The sequence below is a fragment of the Micropterus salmoides genome, unplaced genomic scaffold (assembly GCF_014851395.1).
Source record: "Micropterus salmoides isolate LMB-PRFRI ecotype aquatic unplaced genomic scaffold, ASM1485139v1 Ms_hic_scaffold_14, whole genome shotgun sequence".
NCBI classification, from domain to species: domain Eukaryota; kingdom Metazoa; phylum Chordata; class Actinopteri; order Centrarchiformes; family Centrarchidae; genus Micropterus; species Micropterus salmoides.
In genome coordinates, this window is record NW_024040485.1 from 7046972 (window position 1) to 7066140 (window position 19169).

At 40.9% G+C, this 19169-nt stretch overlaps 3 protein-coding genes across 4 annotated transcripts; 1 reads left to right on the forward strand and 2 right to left on the reverse strand.

Annotated features, from left to right (window-relative positions):
• Positions 1–1261: 1261 nt before the first annotated feature.
• On the reverse strand, positions 1262–13523 carry kcnj9 (potassium inwardly rectifying channel subfamily J member 9). 2 transcript variants are annotated; one of them, XM_038717375.1, is made up of 8 exons: positions 12794–13523; positions 11570–12009; positions 9973–10186; positions 7979–8180; positions 6821–7013; positions 6256–6453; positions 4324–4454; positions 2651–2917 (listed from the first exon to the last, which is right to left on the reverse strand). In XM_038717375.1, exons 2-8 carry the CDS (start codon positions 11865–11867, stop codon positions 2651–2653), a joined length of 1503 nt encoding a protein of 500 aa, XP_038573303.1. In that variant the 5' UTR covers positions 11868–12009; positions 12794–13523. The 2 variants fall into 2 exon arrangements, with proteins under 2 accessions (XP_038573304.1, XP_038573303.1); XM_038717376.1 differs by lacking the exon at positions 12794–13523 and having other exon boundaries at positions 1262–2917; positions 11570–11867.
• Positions 13524–13756: 233 nt separating this feature from the next.
• On the forward strand, positions 13757–17139 carry eif3f (eukaryotic translation initiation factor 3, subunit F). Its single transcript, XM_038717378.1, has 8 exons — positions 13757–13911; positions 14359–14429; positions 15304–15383; positions 15472–15609; positions 15719–15810; positions 16096–16232; positions 16428–16541; positions 16977–17139. Exons 1-8 carry the CDS (start codon positions 13800–13802, stop codon positions 17052–17054), a joined length of 822 nt encoding a protein of 273 aa, XP_038573306.1. The 5' UTR covers positions 13757–13799; the 3' UTR covers positions 17055–17139.
• A 561-nt stretch (positions 17140–17700) lies between these two features.
• apooa (apolipoprotein O, a) lies at positions 17701–18578 on the reverse strand. Its single transcript, XM_038717381.1, has one exon. The coding sequence runs from the start codon at positions 18525–18527 to the stop codon at positions 17961–17963; it is 567 nt and encodes a 188-aa protein (XP_038573309.1). The 5' UTR covers positions 18528–18578; the 3' UTR covers positions 17701–17960.
• Between the last annotated feature and the right edge of the window lie 591 nt (positions 18579–19169).

Genomic DNA, 19169 nt, shown 5'->3' on the forward strand with positions numbered 1-19169 from the left:
CTAGCAGCCAAGATGGAGAAAGACATTTTTTAAAGTCAAGATTCTGCCTGGTAACCCAATATGCTGGCTTCTCCTGGTCCTGAAATCCAGCCCACAATTTCTAATGACATACAGCACACTGTGGGGCTTTACATGAAAAGTCTAATATGGTCCATTAGTCAAATAGTCACCTACTTGGTAATCAGTGATTTGTTTTACAAAATGAGATTAAAAACATGTTTTTTGTAAATACAGTAAGGCATCTTAAGCTTGAGGCTGAGCAAATGATCACACTTATTTAAAAGAGTGACTCCTCTGATACATCAAGAGGTAAATCATAAATGTGTTTTTTCTAGATAGAGGGAGCTAACACCAGTGGTGGGAAGTTACTAAATACATTGACTCAAGTACTGTACCAGTTCAGTTCTGAGGTATTTTAATGGAGTATTTTGTATTTTATGCTTCTTTGACATAAATCATACATGTCAGCAGTTTTAAGTAGTGTACTTTGAACTACTATTTATATGTACTAGTTACAAGTCATTTTCTGATTTTACATGTCAAACATATGTTTAGCTTTTATAACATGTAGCATGGTTATGGATTAAATTACCCTGCTGTATAAACAAACAGTATACATCATAAAATAGTAGCTCCACCAATAATTGATTTTATGTATTTTATACAGTGGTGCAACTAAACTCAGGTGTTTTATGTAAAGTAAAGTAAGTAAAAGTAGCAATACCACATTGTAAAAAGACTTCATAACTGTTGAGAAGTTAAATCCGTAAAAATTTATCATAATTTGTAAGATGGTCATATTTTATGTGTGTAATATCTACAAAGTAACTAGTAACTATAGCTTTCCAATAAATGTACGGGAGTAAAAAGTATAATATTTCCTTCTGGCTGGAGCCAATCCCAGCTGACATCGGGAGAAAGGCGTGGTACACCCTGGACAGGTCGCCAGTATGAGATTAAATGTATTTAATTATATCCCAACACTTATTTTATGATGTTAAATTGCAGTGTTCTAACAGAAAGACCAGACAAATGTATTTAAAATTCTAGTCCTAGTTATACAATGTAATTTACTATGAAGCCTATTTTCAGGACCCGGTACAAATCTTTGAATTGTACATGTCTGTTTTCTTTACCAAATATAATCTCACACGGCCGAATTAAAGATCCTAAAGAGGTTTCAGAGTTTTAGTATGTACAGCAGTAGTACTTTTTTGCATGTGGCCTCTCCCCAGAATATCACGCAATCTAAGACAGGAGGTCTGGAATATACTGTAGTTTATTATTTCTGATTGATGTGGTATATTACATATTAAAAACATCAAGTAAAAATGGTCACATATATACACAGCAGCAGAAGCAGGAGTTTGGAGTTTGTTGAACTGAGCAGGACGCTGTGCTTTTAATTTCTACTTGGCTGGGGACAAAAGACAGATAATCCCTGTGCTACGTGAACATATGTGAAACGAAGCCACAGACACGATCAAGTGTTAAACTGTGTCTATGTTAAAGGTTTTAGATAGATATCCCTAATCACCATAATGTGAGTGCAGTTAGCAACATCAGCAGCAATAATATTAGTGTTATTAAAGAGTAACTAAACACTTACTTAAAATCTTGTTTTTGCTTTTCTCCAGAGACTTAACTTCTCACCTTGCTGTAGTGATGTACATGTGTGCTCTGTTGGGGTTACATATGCAACAGAGCACATTTATGACTACAGCCAACAGTGATGCTGGGTCGGAGGTTAAACAGGCAGGAAACTTTCAACCAGAGAAAGCAGCAAAACACATTTTTTTTTAAGCATGGTGATAAGTTACTGTTTAACAAACATAATACTCGGTGCCTCCAGAAGATAAGAAATCGTTTCCACCCATGGCGGGTACCAGCTTTCAAACATTTTTCTAGCACCAAATGATGGTTTGAAGTTTCTACCAGAGAAGACAAATATACCAGAGGCTGTGTGTTGGTTCTTTTCTGTTAACACCTGATGGATATATGATAAATCTTAGAACAATCTTTGCATCTAAAGAAATTTAAGATTTCTAAAATTTCAGCCTATACCTTAATATCATCTAGTGATATTCATGCGCAGGTGAAACTAATGTGTCTAGGCACCTTACCTATTTTAAACGTGAACAATCCCACAATGTGCACAAACAAACCACCTTGTCACCTTTTTGCCCAATAAGACAAATGACCTCTTTCTGTTTAGCATTTAGCCTTGGTGCACAGGATGTTCTATTGTTGTCCCTGCCTAAAGCACAGTATTGTCATTTAAATGTAGATATAGGCAAGGGTGATTGGAGCTAACACAACAGATCGAAAAGAGATATCATAGATACACTACACTTGTAACAAAGATCAACATACCCAACGGTTGAAGACACTTGAAGCATTTTCAACCAAGTCAAGTTTTCCTTGATTTTAACCCACCTTGGATAACTATGACCTGGATGACTGTGAATCTTCACAAAGATCAACACAGAAATAAAAGACAAGAACATCAAGAAATAAACTCCTATGATATGGCATATAGTGTGGAACTGAACCTAATGAAACTATTCATTTGCCTTGAAAGAAAAGGTCTGCAAACACTAATTGTGGTGTGGTGGTGATATACTGAAGGTCTTTGTAAACATTCTCTGTTCTAGGCCTCTGATTCGGATTGATCGGTGGCGATGCAGCCGTTCAGCTCGCCCGGTCCTGTTTGCTCCTGGATGTCAGTCATCTCTCCGACGATGAAGGTCGGCTCCCCTCCTTTGCTGCTGGCCGAGCCGCTGTCCGGATGCTTGGCCGCCTGGTTGGTCAGGGTGGGCTCTTCATCCAGCCTGCTGGAGATGGACCAGTAGAGGTGAGCGTCGAGTCTGGCTGCAGCCAATGAGAGCTCTCGTGCTGAGCAGGAGGGCGTGTCCACCTTGGCGGAGGGGAAATATGAGAGTTGGTCAAAACTCTCAGTTTAGATATTTGCATCACCATGATAACAAGAAGATGTTCCATTCCCAGAGTTATATTTTAGAAATGATACCACTCTCATCTGTACAGTAAATACAAAGCTACAGCCAGCAGTTGGTTAGCTTAGCTTAGCACAGAGACTAGAAACGGGCAAACAGCTGGCCTGCCTCTTTCTAAAAGTAAAAAAAAATCAGCATATCTAAAGTTCAATAAATAACATTGCTCGTTTGCTTAATCCATGCAAAAACTTGAAGAAAAAAAAAAGTGCGACTCCAGCAATGCACCTGGTGGTGGGTTGTGAGACAGAGCCAGCCTAGATGTTCGCCACTGTTTCCGGTCTTTATGCTAAGCTAACCAGTTGCTGGTGGCAGCTTCATATTTAACAGGCAAATCGAAGAGTGGCATCACTCTTTAAACCTCAGCAAGAAAGTGAATTTCCCAAAATGTCAAACCTCTGTCGAAGTGGAGTCATGTTCAGCTGACCTGACTATGAAGACGAGGTTCCAGTAGCACATAAGATTTGACTTTTGTTGTTTCTACACAAAAACTGCAACGCTTCCTTTTGGAAAACCTACTTTGGGGATCAATATGTGGAATTCACCCACAGAAGTCAAAATGGAACGTGATCTAGGTTCATTTTAAACTAAAGAGGGGTCAAACATGTAGCCATGTTGATCAGTAGCTTTTTTCTTAGATTTTTTGCCCATTGTATTACTGTTTGTCCTGTTGAGTTGTGTGCGTTTGAGTAAATTTAGGCATAGGTTATGAAAGCTTTGGTGTGTGTGGCACTGGTCCATGCTGTGCACTTGTCCCTACCAAAATAAACATGAAAAAAATACAATAGTTGCCCAGCATGCATTTCAAAAACCCCATGAGAACAAGTGTGAGAATTCAGCTGTTGGTTATACATGTAGGTGGAGACAGGAATAGGGATGTAGTTGAATTCTTGTCTACTGTCAATGGAATAACTGATACGCTGTTTGCCTCTTCCAAAATTGTTAAACTGCTAAAAGGGATTGAAATCAATGTTTAATAATGTATGATAAAGTTTTAAATTGTCAAAGCCTTTACTGCCACCACGCTTAATTATAACTACACTGCTACAGTGCTTTTTCTGTCCTCCTATAGACAGAAAGGAATGTGAGCTAGAAATGCAAGCTACACATATTGACAGCAGCTGTCATATTAACAGCAAACAGGTATTTTAGGTAGAATCTAGAACCTAAAAATGGCTGATTTTCTGCTTTCTCAGATTTATACACGGTTTGAATGTTGTATTTCATATGAGACAGCTCACCAAGGTTACCAAATTAAACACCTCTGTATTAGCCTGTAGTTTGTCCTTACCCCGGCTTCGAAATGCGTTACCTCAAACGTGTGGTGAAATGCTCCGTAGTCGATGTCAAAGAAGCCCTCTGCCAGTGACATCATCGGACTGAACCTGTGACCCCAGCACACCTCCTCTGCTAGATAGGAGCTCCTCGCCTGGCACGTCATCCCTGCGCACACATACACACAAGCACATACATTCATTGTGCCTCACAACATTTGTCCAGGCCCTTGTGATACATCAGAGGAACTAACTAGCATTGTCTATGCTTGGTTGCGGCAGAAATCTGAGCAGAACGTCAAAGCACCACACCAAAAACTCGCAATGGTAATTTATTTACCCATTTAGTCACAAACTATTTAAACGGCAAGCTGTCTTCATAGGAATATTCTCTGCAGCCGAGTTATGACTGTCAGCTACTTCTTTGTAACTCTCCGCAGCACTCTGACTAAAGGAATCAATATTTGGAGTGGGCAGAGAGGCCACCTTTACCTCATGGAGATGCATCATGAATAGCTCTGACACACTGAATTCCTGCCAAACAGTGAGAAACAGTTGAGTACATTATCCTCTCAGAATTAAGTTGACATAAGGCAATCTAAGAAGGGGATAAAGAAAAAGAGATAAACAAGGCCTGTCCAAATCCGTTCAGGGTACAGGTAACTGGCTAGTTGTTCCTGCCAGACTCTCTTTATACCTGCCAACAACATGAAATACAACACAGGTGTCAAACTTTGCTCCTAAATATGCAATCTCTGAAGTGATCTCTGAGCAGAGATAATGTGTTGCGCAGCTGGTGTGAATGATTTCCCCACTCAATATACTGTAAATCCAGACCTCTTCAAGTTTTGATAGATTTGGTAAAGCCTCTTCTGAGATTTGAGCTTCAGAAATGAAAACGTTAAATGTGTTTGAGCCAGAGAACTCTAAGTAAGTATAACATGACACATTCACATTTTAGCTGATGATTTATCCAGCGTGAGTAACTAGCGAGTTAGTCCTTAAGGCGTGAGTGCCTTGCTCAAGGGCAGATAAGGGGATGGGCGCAGTTGTGGATGGTCTGTCTACTAATAATTGAACACAAAAACATCCACATGAAGATCACTTGCCCCAGCGATTTCTTATCCATTTTGTTCCCTGTTATATAACACATTCACTAATATACTTATATTATATTTTATATTACTATATTTTATATTATATATCTAAATATAATATGTATTTCCACCATAATAACATCATCCTTAGGCTCTAAAAGCTTCCTGAAAGACTGAGAAGAGAAATGCAGATCTAAACTCAGACATCCTGGAAGGGGAATTTCATTTTCTAATGGACAGTTTTGGGCAGGGTTTACTTTCTGTAAAACAGTGATGGTATTGCTGTAATATCATACAGTTGTATGCATCTACAAGATTAATTTCCTAATGCTCCGGCAGCTATGCAGCCAAACATGCATTCACAGCATAGAGGCCATTAGAACTTTACAGTCAAACTAAATTGTAAGGTATTATATCCCATGCAATGCAGTGCTGTTAAGTTGTTTTATTTTATAACATTATTATCATTTTAAATCACAAAAGCACCTATAACAAATCATATAAAGACGTTTGAGCAATAAGTAAATAAATAATTATTGTTAGTTGTATTTTTATATGGCCTGTACCTTAATCTGTTTTAAAATGTAATAATCATCAGCTCAATACACAGTAGCTACATTTATTTTTGTCACTATCTCCAGTGAGTAACCATGTATTCATTCACAGCACGGTGATTTGGAGCAGCACATGGTTTTTCCATCGCCCACATTTTCATTGTATATGCAAACATGCAAATGCATTCCAGCTCAGCTCTTTTTATGTTGCATTTCGTGATGAACATGATTTTTAAGATTACATGCCAGTTTACATAACTGCCCTTAAAAAGGTCTCATAATCTCAATTCTTTAATAGACAGTTTGGCCCATTCCTCACCGGTTGCCTCCACCATTCCCTCCAGGATGACCACAATCTCGAAGTCCTCCTTCTCCAGCTGGGACTGCGACATGTCCCAGAAGGGTGAATGTGCGTCAATCTCATGGGAGATCACCAGCGGCGAGACCAGGAAGAGCCGATCATCGCCTGTCTCGAAGCCCACGCTGATGTCTGTCTGGTCCAGCGGGATGAACTCCCCTGAAGGAGACAACCAAATGTGAGGTGAGAAAAGAAGGAAGGGAGGAGAAAGAGTTTACATGAAAGCTTTTCTTTATCAATGTGCTTTTGTACAGATTGCCGCGTTTATCACATCGGATTTAAAAAGATCCTCCTGATTGGGTCATAACAGCATAACCACAGACTAATCTATAATTCTTTAAATAATCTAGTCATTTAAAGAAACAAGAGTTCTTATAAGTAGGTTGTCATTTTCCACCTATGGTAGTTGTAGTAAACAGTAGTAATTGTACAAGTTGTAGTAGTAGTCATAGTAGTCACATTAGTTTTGGTAGTGAGTAAAACATTTACCAATACTATCATTAATTGTCTTATCTGGTAGCCTCACCCTCCTGAGTCTGTTTGGATTTGATTAGCTTGGCCCTCATGTTGGCCCCCACGATGTGGGAGCTCCGAAGGTCGCCCACCCTGAACATCAGACAGAGCTTGTCGTCTCTCCGGGAGATGACGGCATGTTTGGAGAACACCAGTGTCTCTGCCCTTTTGTTGGGCTGTGAGATCTTTACAAACATACAGCCGACCTGGACCGAGCGGGGAGGTTTAAAGGAGAGGGGAAACAGACAGACAGAGCGGGTGGTAAAGCAGGGGATTATTGGAAAATGAATGAATGATGTAGACTTTACAGCTGTAAAACATTCGTTGTGACGGCTGAATACAAACAGGGCTCATTCGTATTTTCTATAGAGTTTGCTTTTTCCAGTGTTCAGTGTTTAATAACATGAAATGAATTAACCCCGGACTCAATCCTTTTTTAACACGCATAGTAAAACAGCCCACGATTCCATCAGTTGCTAATATGGCATGCTGCCAGCTTGCAAACATGCATAAACATGCTTGGATGTTGGTGTGTGGATTCAAAAATCTAGCTCCATCAGCACTTTCAAAGTCATCTCTCTAGTCTCAAGAGAATAAATTGTAAATGTATCTTTTGATTGGATTCAGCTGATCTGACAGGAGGCCTCCTTCTAATCAAACTGACTCAGGTCAAACAGTATTTACATGTACTTTTCTGTATGCTTTCACTATGCAGGTGCGTTTGTCAAATGGAATTAGATCATTTGAACATTTGAATAAGAATCTGAGAGCCAAGCAAAGTTTGATAATCGCTAAGTGTTAGACTCAGCTCTGCAAACAATACATACTGACAGTAAATGATAAGTTCTGTATCAGTATGGCAACGACATCCAGGTTTTCTTCCTACATTGGTTCTTATATGCAAAACAATTTACTGAGAATACAGACTTAAGCATTATGTGAATTTCAATTGATGTTTCATCGTTATAATATGCTATAATAATATCTTTTAATTAGTTTAATGTGGAAATAATTCTCTACAAATCACCATAATTGGTTATGTCCAGTATTTTTAGGTTTCACGAAATTCTCCCAGATTTAATTTGTAATAAGAATGTCAAAATCAAATCACTGTATGCCAGTGAATCTCAAATGTTTTTCCCCCTGGTCATCCCCCAGCTCTGGTGCTCACCATGAAGGCATTGACCATTGAGCCCAGTATAGCTTGGAGCAGCAGCAGCATGGTGCCCACTGGACACTGGTCGGTGATGACGCGGTGGCCGTAGCCGATGGTGGTCTCTGTCTCGATGGAGAAGAGGAAGGCCGAGATGAAGCCATTGACGTTGTTGACGCACGGTGTCCACGTGGCATCCTCCAGATGGTCCAGATCACCCCTTAGGAAGGAGAAAAGGAGAATGTGTGAGAAAGGGAAGGTGGGAGGGTGACAAAGTGGGTGTTAAGAGGGAAAAATAGAGAGCGAGAAGATTTATATATTTAGAATGAAGGTGCAGAAATATGTGTATGACGACCCATCTCTCCCTTTACATTTACAGTCACCTTTCAGCTAATGCTTATAATAAATAGGACGTAAACATATTCCTCATATTAACCATAATGATTAACTTAACATTCATCCTGTCACTTTGTCGATGCGGCAAAAATTTTCTTTTTCCATCATATATCATCACACAGCATCTTCACTATATCTGCTGGTCTTTCAGTCCTGCGCCACTAAGAGTGTGCTGATTTTCTTTCAAACTACTCGCTACACAAGCTAATGTCCCTGATTAACACAGCTCCAGCCAGAAAAGGAGAGCTAATTAATGAAAGTGGTGTTAAGTAATTTATATAATCTATGACTTTTATTGACCTGTGTTGGTGACCAAGGAATTGCAGCAACACTGACAGCTCTCTGGCACAGCTTAAGGTGGCCTGTAATTGATATAAAGAGGTCACGGTTTTATGAGATGAATACGTTAGCTAATTAGAGCGGGGATCCAGCAGACACATCTTCTTGTGAAGAGGTAACACATCATGATGAAATACACTGTAGTATTAATACTGCTTTGTCATCTGCTTTTTTGGCTGAAAGATTTTTTAGCTTTCGCAGCATCCTCCTCCATCTTTGCGCAGTTCCCTCGTGATTATTTCATTAAAGGAATAGTCTGACATTTTGGGACATTTCGAATCTGCCTGCTGAATATGAAGCTACAGCCAGAAGACGGTTAGCTTAACTTAGCACAAAGACTGGAAATAGAAGAAAAGCAGCTAGCCTGGGTTCTGAAGATGTATGCTGCCTTATAGAAAAATGCTACCTTATGTGTTCCCTTTTCCAATCCCATAAAAGTATAACTCTCACAGTATTATGAGATCTTCTGTTTTTTGATTATATCATTTCGTATTCTGATGTCTCCTATCAAATAATTCTCCCTCTACAGAATCATTTTATATTGCACTACTCACTCCATGTGAAATGAGAATGTTGAAATACTATATTATGGGGTATAATGATTTTTTTGTTGTTGTTGATATTGCTGATGATTAGCCATTGTCTCGACGGCATACCCAACAGCAAGGTTGCACAGATTTATGGGGGCGTGGAAACAGACCGCGCTTGTGGGTCATACGCATGCGCAGAACCGCTCCGTAGCATATCTCGATAGGTAGCATAAATCAACAGAACACCGGTTCTGTCCAAAGGTCAAAAACAATCTGCCTACCAGCACATCTAAAGCTCACTAATTAACACCTTATGTCTTGCATGTTACCCTTCAGTTACACTAGGCTAACCATACCCTGGCTGTTGCTTCATATTTACAAGGTACAGACAGGAGAGTGGTATCAATCTTTCCATCTAACTCTTGGCAAGCTAGCAGATAAGCGCAGCCCAAAATGTGAAGCAATAACAAGCAAGGAGAAGGAGAAGGAAAGACAAACATACACAACTAAGGAACGCCCTGTTATTGGTAATACACATTTTGCAACAATGTCTGAAAGTGATTTTTAAAACGTGATCAAATACTGTTGTCAGGTTGTGCTATAGGACATTTGATCTTGCTCATTGTCATTGGGATTTAGCAACAGTAGTGTTCATGCAGAATGAAAATCTACAGATTTCTCTATGACTCAGGACCAAAGAGATCTAAATAAATAAATTTGATCCAACCCCTTGCTTAACAATCTTACCTACAGTAGGCTATGAGGTACCAGATGGCCCCGAAGAAAAGCCATGTCACAGCGTAGGCCATGACAAAGACAAAGAGCGAGCAGCGCCAGTTGAGGTCCACCAGCGTGGTGAAGATGTCAGTCAGGTAGCGGTAAGTCTCCCGCATGTTACCGTGCTGCACATTGCAGCGACCGTTCTTCTCCACATAGCGCTGTCTCTTACGCCGAGTCCGGACTGGTGAAGAGACAGGGTGATGGGGAATCATGAGAGACATGGGAGGGAGAGAGGAGAAGCGACAAACTGATTACAGAAGTTGGAGTTAAAAAATGTAGACAGAGATATGACATAGACAAAATGGGGGATTTTGCTATTGAGTTTTGATGCTTTTCTATGCTTGAAACAAGGTCGAAGATTAGTCTGCATGTGTTTCACAACCCAAAGTACCAAGAAACCCTTTCAAAACCCCTCAGAAAACTTCAAAATCACATACAAGGCTGCCTTTTGATATTTCTGAAAAGTTCTGCTATTTGAAGATACCACTCGGACTGCAGTCAGAGGATGGCAGTCGAATGAAGGCTCGTAGAGTGATTGGAGAATCAACAGAGGAAGGTGCCATGGGACAAACTGTACTACTGTAGAGACATGTTCAGAGGAAAGTCAAGCCGGTGAAGAAGGGATAACAGAAATGAAAACAGACAGGTGAGGAAAAGAGAGGAGATGAAGTACAATGGGACTACATCATCAAACACTCAGAGACAAAAAGCTACATTAGTTACTGTACAACCCTGAAGGCAACTTATGATGTTTTTTCTGTGTAGAGAGCCTTTTTAGTATGAGTACAAACACCCAGAACTGAGATTATGAAACATGCAGGATGCAAAACTATTCTGTTTTTTTGTGTGTGACTTAGACCAATCAGTGTGCCACCTAGTCAACCTATGGAGTCATATCTTAAGGTTTACAGGAATAGTTCAGTCCAAAATGTCCGTCTCTCTGCCTTTATTATACATGTATCACTGTAGGTTGATGTTTTGGTGCAAATAGAAGGCTCCAAAGTCTTTGCTCTTTGACAGCTTTTTGAGAAAGTGACCAAACATATCTGCCATTTACGTTTTTTTTAGGTCCACTACCGATTAAGTGTAAAAAACGGTCTTGTTTCGTACAAAAACATTGAACGTCCAGTTCATTAATTAACAATATTTTTAGGTTTTAGGGTTGATTTTTCCTTTCACACAGGTACAGCGAAGAGGAGATAAACTAGAGAGCAGAGCTACTGGAGAAGCCTAATGAAAAGAAATGTGTAAGACTATGAAAATCACTGAGGGGTGAAGCACTGCAGCACAGTCCAAAGTACAGAAAATTCACAACTACTGCAAGAGAGCAGGGAAGAACAAGGTGCACAAGTTCAGTCAATATACAGTGTGTGTACGTTGACTGGGTAGTCAGCCAGTAGCTCCCAATCTCTGGAGGAGTTAAAGGAGTCAGTAATGTGCATACTTGCAACCTTCATTCAGTTTTCTCCAGACTTGAATGAAATGAGTGGAAAGTCACCATAACATTTTTAAAACATCTGTTTCATCATTAAATAGGCCATCAGTCACATGCAGAGTCACTCACCCCACCCAAATCGTCCCCTCTCCTTCTCTGTCCCCTGAGTCTTCTTCCTGGGCTGATTGGCGGTGGCCTCGCGCTCAGCCAGCTTGGCCTGGAACGACCTATTGACCTTGGCTAAGGGCGGAGGGGACGGTGCCGTTTCTGTAGTGACCACATGGCCCAGCTCCTCCGATAGGTTGAAGACTCCGGTGGAGGCTTTGGCCTCAGTGGCCACCTCCACTTCTTCCCCTTCCCCCTTGTCCTCCACAGGGAGCGAGAGAGAGTCCGGGCGGGAGGGGAAGTCCGAGTTCTCCAGCGCCATGGCGTATGCGTGTGTGTGTGTGTGTGTGTGTGTGTGTGTGTGTGCGTGTATGTCAAGTGTATTAGCGTGTTATTGATGTCCTCCCTATGGCAGACTCTGTCCAGTGGCTATTGATTGGACCATTTGTTTGCTTGACTGAAGCCTGGAATATAGGAGAAGAACACAATGATATGTCACAGTAATTCACTGACCAATGACCAACCTACATCAGGAGCTTTTCAGCCCCTCTGTCCCTTTAATTTCTTTTGCTTTTCTACGTTAACAACAAGGCCTGTAGATTCTGGAGTTGCTTGTCATACAGGTTTGACTTCCTGTCTCTGCCTGTTTCATCATTTCATCCTTTTAAAGGCAAAATAAGCATAAGAATGAGGAAGGAAATCTCAGTGTTTGTAAGTCTTTGGAAATAGAAATGAAGGGAGAATAAATGTGTTCTATTTCTTTGAAAGAAAGCCTAAACCTGGAGCACAGTGTGGCATATGCACATTAGAGCCACTTTCACTCCGTTGCATGTTTAATAAAGGCCTTGGGGTAGGTGTGTGTGTGTGTGGTCCGTGTGTGTGTGTTGTATAAGTGCACTTACTGCTGTGTTAAACGTGGTGGATTTATGCTACAGGCCTGCTGAGATTTCTTACATAAGTCACACATAAGTGTAAGAAGTGGGTTAAATATGTATGTAGACAGTGAGACATGGCTCACTGTCTGAGATATGTGCACAGTAAAATGGATGATGTGCGTCCATTTGGACAATTGGCGGATGGACGCAAGAGGAGACTGATAGTGACAATCATGATGACGCAGTACGCCTGATGGATGGATCAAAAATAGCCTCTATGAAAGGGTGTCTGTTGGCCAGCCAATACGCTACAGAAACCACAGGCTAAGCTTGTGGATCAATGTCAGACAGCTAAGAATGAACCAAATCTTACCTGCTCAGTGTAGCAACTTGTAGGCTATAGGACCTAGATTTGGCAGATGTTTTGTCATAAGAAAAACCAAAATCTGGTCCAAGAACGAACCGCGATTGGCAGCCTTGGTTCAATGACACCCATATCTGGTGTTTAGTAGCGACGCAGCATCAGTCCACTCCTGTTCGATTTTCCAGGAAAAACAAAGAGCACCTCGATCCGACCTCAGCATTCACTATCAATTTAAAGCGCACACCGCAGCCACTGACTGATACGCTACAGCATTTAAAAGAAAAAAAGAAAAGTCCCGGGGGAGGAAAAAAAATTCAAGTGTAATTATTTCGGCATTTGTAGAACATGTGTCCGGCAGTGGGCATGCGAAATGGTGGCAACAGGATAACCCGGCAGCACGGAGAGCTCCATCATCTGTGCATCTGATGGAGTCAGTCAGGTGTGGAGCCACTGAGCGGCGGAGGATGCTGTCATCAGCCCAGCCCCTATCAACTCTGCCTGCCTCAGACGCTTCTCATTTCCACACCAGAAGAGACAGTCCTCTCCCTCCTCTCCGCTGACTGTCAGACCCTCAGCATCTGCACACAGTTCACACATGAGCACATTAATGCAAAGGCCTTTTTTTTTTTGTGACGCATTACAATGTAATAAAAAAGATCTCGTTAAATGTTTGGTCAGAATGACGGATAGTAGGCTATATAGTAGGTTGAGTATCTATTTGGATTTCCCTTTGTAATGTGGCACGTTTCCTTTTAATAGCTTAGGCCTACTATTTTGCTACGCGGAAATTATTATGCCGATGAAAATAATTTATAGAGCCTTTATTCACAAGTGAAACAACTTATGCTGGGATCAGATAGGCCTACAGGCACTCGCTGCATTGTATCATCAAATTTATCAGTGATTATAATTAGCGTCATAATTATAAACCGCAGTCTATGCAGTTCAGACGCCGGCCTCCAGGTGGTAGTATAATGTGTTCACTGGCGCCAGGAAGCAGCCCTCCTTTTCCAAGATGTCGGTGTACGGGCCAGTGGTGAAAATTCACCCCGTCGTTCTCGCTTCTATCTGCGACTCTTACGAGCGAAGAAATGAGGGAGCGAGTCGTGTGATCGGGACCCTGTTGGGTAAGAAGGAACTTGACATATTTGTCGTCCGTTGGGTGGACTTCTGATAAAACGGGCGGTGGATTACTTGCTAATTGTAGCTTGCCTGCTAACGCATGCTGCCTAGGGACAGACCAGCAGTTACATCTGGCTAGCGATAGCTGTATAGCTAGGTTAGCATCATCACTTGTAACAGCTGGCTTCCCGTTCAAAGGGTTAGCAGATGGATACATTGGCTATTTGCTAAGCCATCCAACCTTTTCTGTTATTTTTTGTACTGATAAGACGTGTAGTAATCAGGATTGGACGTTGTTATTAGCGTTACCGTTAGCCGTTGCCCATTGAGATCGTCTTGATTGTTATTAACCTCCTGAAGAATGTTGACGTTACCCTCTTGTTAGCTAACTATGCAGAATTGCTAGCCAACGTTAAATAACAAAGCCTCATTGTGTAACGTGTTCTTCTCAGGTACTATTGACAAGCACTCTATTGAGGTGACCAACTGCTTCTCTGTCCCCCACAATGAGTCTGAAGATGAGGTATGTTGTTAAGTTGATGATACACGGGGCCAACTTTTTGAGCAATGTTGCTGAACAATCTTGCTGTCCGACTGTGTTTTTGAACGGATAGTACGAACTTTTTTTGTAAACAGTCACAGCTGTAGTCAAGCAGATTTATTGTTTGTTTAATATCTTTGTTAGTATCTCTGATAGTGATAGGGGCGGGTGGTGGGGATTACGGTAGTAATTTTTAACGTTACTCATTAACCTTGAAGGCAATATTGCCCAGTATGCTCTAAAAGTTGCTCCGTGCGTCATCAGCTTTAGGCTCATTTATTCACAGTATGATACCGTGTTTTGGTTAATAAGTCAACATTCATCATTGTGCAGCTGGATATCTCCAGATAGACTATTTTTTGTCAATATCACTTTGTATTGCTGCTGCAGCTAAGACGCATCAGTCACAAACAAATTATAAACAGTACATTTAGATTTTTGATATTTCCTTTCACACAGATGTACAGCGAATAATTGGCAAGTTAATTCATTGAAATGGCATTTAGGATCTATATGTTGAAGTTTAAAATCGGACCTCTCAATTGTATGGAGTATTATGAATTGTTCTGCGGGAAATTTTTTTTAATGGCTGTACAATACCTGTGTAATTCCCGCAGGTCTTTTTTTACAAGTGAAACAGATTCTTGTGGGGCTTTATGTTAGGGAGTCGTAACTATTCTGTATTCACAGAGAATATTTGTATGTGGTACAGATAATCGGCATTGAAAAATGTAACATTGTTGAGCTTGTTGAAAATAATTTTAGACCTAGATGGCTGCCTAATTACATCGTAAAAGAGTGAAGATCTTTTGTAAAGAAGTGGCCATTTTTTAAAGGTCATCCACTTTGCCAACAGGTTGCTGTGGACATGGAGTTTGCTAAGAACATGTACGAGCTCCACAAGAGGGTGTCGCCTACAGAGGTCATCGTTGGATGGTGCGTCACTCGATGAAATCTGGAATTTCAAAGAATTTTATTTTTTAAAAAAGCAGTTTAATCACCACATTGACATTTGTCCTCCCAGGTATGCCACAGGCTTTGACATCACAGAACACTCAGTGCTCATACATGAGTACTATAGCCGTGAGGCCTCCAACCCCATTCACCTGACCATGGACACAGCACTGCAGAGTGGCAAGATGAACATCCGTGCCTACGTCAGGTTGGCTGATCTTCCTGCCATAGACTAATTGTTTATGTGATCAACTACAGACTGAGATTTTGTGCGTGTGTTATTTTGTTTTTAATGTGCTTGTGTATCTCCTGTACAGTGCGCAGATGGGTGTTCCAACAAAGACAGTTGGTGTGATGTTCACCCCATTGTCCGTCAAGTATGTCTACTATGACACTGAAAGGATAGGCGGTAAGAACACAAACAATAAATGAAGATGACTGTTGGAAACAAATGCTTCCTGACCAAATATATTCTTTGGGAATGTTTTAAAATTCTAATTTGTCATGTGGTAAATATTTCAATTGCAGTGTCTAAAATAACTTAGTGGTTTTCATATCAATGTAAAGTCAACATAGATACTGCCAATAATAGATTGTTCAGTCTATTTTTTATTTATTTATTTTTTACTCTTATCTCAGTGCTTGGCTCTCAGTTGTAATACTGTACTCTAAAACTCCCATCTGTTTGTTGCAGTGGATCTTCTACAGAGGACACGTATAACTCCGAGTCGCACCAAGGGGCTTACCTCTGATCTGTCCCAGGTGGCTGGCTCTGCATCCAGGATACAGGACATGCTGACCACTGTGCTTGCATACATTGAGGATGTGCTGGTGAGTTTTAGCGCAAATGCAGATTAGTGCGTTGTTTACATATGGAGAGTGATAACGCCTGCTTTTTGTTTTCCTGTTCATATTCCAGCTTTTCCACTTTGTATTTAATCAGTGTGTCTCTAGAGATCATTTGTGATGTAATCAAATTCAACACTGATGGTAGTTAGAGAGGTAATGCTGTTTGGTCTGTCTCAGTCTGGCAAAGTGACAGCAGATAACAGCGTGGGCCGCTTTCTGATGGACCTGGTCAACAAGGTGCCCACCATCTCAGCCGAGGACTTTGAGAACATGCTCAATTCCAACATCAATGTAAGCTCATTTCTCATATAAACAACATATTTTTTCTAATCTCTGCTGATGGTTGTTTGTCCTCCATTGGATTGAGTGCATCCCCTTCAGACTTGCATTGCTTATTTACTTGCTGCACTCAGGGCTGTTTTTAGCACATTGGTGCTCTACCACTGATTACAGGAAACATTTAATTATACTTTGCTTCCTATCGTTAGTGCTCTCCTGGCTCCTCTTGTCTCATACTTGTTTACTTATTACATGTCCAGCACACACAGCCAACTTAGGTGTTAAATCGGTAGTCAGGGATCTTTCTTTCTAACATCACAGTCCTTGACTTTTACTTGTAACACTGTTGAAGGAGCATTATCATGTTTTACTGATGGACACTTTGTTTTTTTTTCACAATAATTAAGGTTGTAATAACAGAATGGAAACACTGTTTTGTATTTGCAGGACCTGTTGATGGTGACCTACCTGGCTAACCTCACCCAAGCACAGATTGCTCTAAATGAGAAGCTGGTGCTGCTCTGATTTCTTTCAAGTGATTCATATTTAAATTTTGTTTATTTTTTTTCCCTTCTTTTTGGCTGAGTTGAATAAAGACATTAAACAGTCATACAGTGTTCTGCCTTGGTAATATTGTAACAAAATGCAGTTTGGTTTCTCACAAATGGCTGATGAACATTATTGGAAGGCTTATATTGCTAATTAAAAAGTCACATATTAGACTGCTCACTGTTAACTCCTTGTTGTGCAGCCTTTGATGTTTAAATATGCTTTTGAGAAGTATTAAAATGTATATTTTAGGGCTTCAAGTAATTATTAATGAAATAATTTTCTAATAATCAATTCATGGTTTGCTCTGTAAATCAGAGAAATGTTGGCATGGTGCCAAAGTGACGTCTTCAAATAGCTTTTTAGTGTACAGCAGTTCAAACCCCAAAGAAATTCAAGTTACAAGGAAGCACATTCTCAAAGTTAAGCTTGAACCATCATCAGTTTGACATTTTGCTTGAAATTTATGATTAACTGACTTCAACATTGCTGCCCATTTTCTTTTCTTTTTTCTTAATTTAATCATTATTTAAGCTGTTTTGTATTCATGTTGCGTTTGGGACTGTGCTCCAGACAGAATTAAGGAGGTAACACGTGACAGTCTAAAACAAATCTCTCTAGATTTAAACGTTAGACAGCTGATTTTTATTAATTCTCTACATAAATATACATTCAGATCAGAAGTAAATCAGTCAAGTTGCAAATCCCTTGTGACAGGCCGTGACAGGCCATGCCCGGCCTGAGGTGAAGCTTAGTGCAAAAAGTGGGCATGAGGAAGTCACACATTAGAGCCTGTCTAGAAAGCACATGTCAATCTACAGCATCGGGGGGGCTGCTGCTATTTTGTTATTGCTGAGTTGTTGCAGAATCACAGTGGGGCCCTCAGGGCTTAGTTTCTGAGCCGGTGCCGTTTTCAGCTTTGCTCTGAGGCTTCAGCAGCTTCTCCACAGCAGCGTAGCTCTGCACCGCGCGGTCGTACATGGTGTCTCCGGTTGACTTTGCGACGGTCACAGCCTGCTCCGGGTAGTAGAGGGAGGCGCTCACGGTCACCAGGCCCGCCGGGTATATGAGCCTTTTAATCCTGGAGCCTCGTGCAAGAAACAGCCCCAGGACACCGGTGAAGCCGATAATTCCTGCCCGGGGGTAGAAGTCCTTCGGCGGGTTCTTCAGGTAGGCGTATGTGTCATTCCCAAACCGGACGACACTTTGCACTTTGGGTTTAACTTTGTCGTAGGTGTCCCGACACCAATCCGTGTATGGTTCTGCTAACTTCCTGACGGTGGCGACACTCTGCTCCAGTTGACCCGCTTCAGGCTCCACATACCGAGACTCCTGCTGAGGAACGGTGTATAACGATAGTTCATCCCGGTGGAACGGGGCGGCCGCCTCTTTCTCCCCGTCTCCGGCAGCAAACACGGTGGTCTGCAACAAACTCAGAGCTCCCGGCATAGCTCTACCTGTCACCTTCAACACGATCCCCGCGTGCCATGCATTCACTACGGTGGCTGAGGAGGGACATGACTGTTAGTCGAAGCGATAATCACGCCGCCTTTATGTTGAAATTTGACGGACGTTTCTTCATTACGCCTGAAAGCATGCTATCTATTTCGAATGATAGATTTAATTGAATTTGTAAATTAACTATAAATAGGCCTACAAATTGAGAATGGCTAATAAGGACTCATTGTGAGGCACTTCAGTATTTCATTTTAATGCTCCTTTATGGCTCTATTTTACTACATTTAATTTGTAAATATTAGTTTTTGCTCCACCTCCTTTAACTGAAAGCTATTTGCCGTTTTTATATATGCTATTAAACATGATGATTTATGATTTATAGATGATGCGTTGTTACTGGCTAGATTAAACTGTGAAGTATGGCGTAATACAGCATGTAAAGTGATTAAAATTAGCTCAACCTAAACCAACTTCATTATTAAAAGGCTGCTACATGTTATGCATCACTAACTTTTGCCAGGGACCGACCACATTTGTCAATTCTGCTGATATCGGGCAACATTAGCCAAATGCATGTAATAATACAGCACTTTAAGATGGCTTAAGAAGACTTTTGCGTTAAAAGTTAAGTAC